Source organism: Buceros rhinoceros, unplaced genomic scaffold, assembly GCF_000710305.1.
Source record: "Buceros rhinoceros silvestris isolate BGI_N320 unplaced genomic scaffold, ASM71030v1 scaffold19174, whole genome shotgun sequence".
Taxonomy (NCBI): Eukaryota; Metazoa; Chordata; class Aves; order Bucerotiformes; family Bucerotidae; genus Buceros; species Buceros rhinoceros.
This window is the reverse complement of record NW_010409033.1, coordinates 60,402-60,808: the sequence shown is the minus strand read 5'-3', so window position 1 is coordinate 60,808 and position 407 is coordinate 60,402. Positions and strand designations below refer to the sequence as shown.

Genomic DNA, 407 nt, shown 5'->3' with positions numbered 1-407 from the left:
ATCCAACAGCCCCCGCTGCCGGCAACACCCCCGGCTGCGGAGGAAATCCATCTAGGAGCCATACTCAGTGCTCGAGTCTTACTACGATGATAAATTAAGAACAGAGATGTCAGGTTCTTCTAATTGCTCTCGTTTCTTCTCTTTCTCTCCCCTTTCAGCTGGCAGCCAGCCCTGTGCAGGGTCCAGCAGGAGCCTTTAAACCCTGCTGAGAAATCATCATTCCTTTTTGCAGGCATCGAATGGCATTGTTAGTTTTAATTTGCTTTTCTCTCCCGAATAGGTTCAAGCATTTGGGTCTGAGAGGCCCCCTCATGTGACGTCCAGCAAGCTGTAGCTTTGCTCCCCCACCTCCCTGCTCCCCAAGCAGAGGCGTTGCTGCCCTTCCACCCTGCCCAGCCTCGGCCACG

The 407-nt window shown here is 53.6% G+C and overlaps 1 protein-coding gene across 1 annotated transcript in view; it reads left to right on the top strand.

Moving 5' to 3' along the window:
* Window positions 1-199, top strand: part of KCNK15 (potassium channel, subfamily K, member 15) — a gene marked incomplete at its 5' end in the record, with an annotated part of 1,132 nt that extends 933 nt beyond the window's left edge. Inside the window, one exon of the mRNA XM_010135103.1 lies at window positions 159-199. Within this exon, the coding sequence (XP_010133405.1) occupies window positions 159-199 (41 nt within the window). The remainder of the gene's footprint in view (window positions 1-158) is intronic.
* Window positions 200-407: the final 208 nt, after the last annotated feature.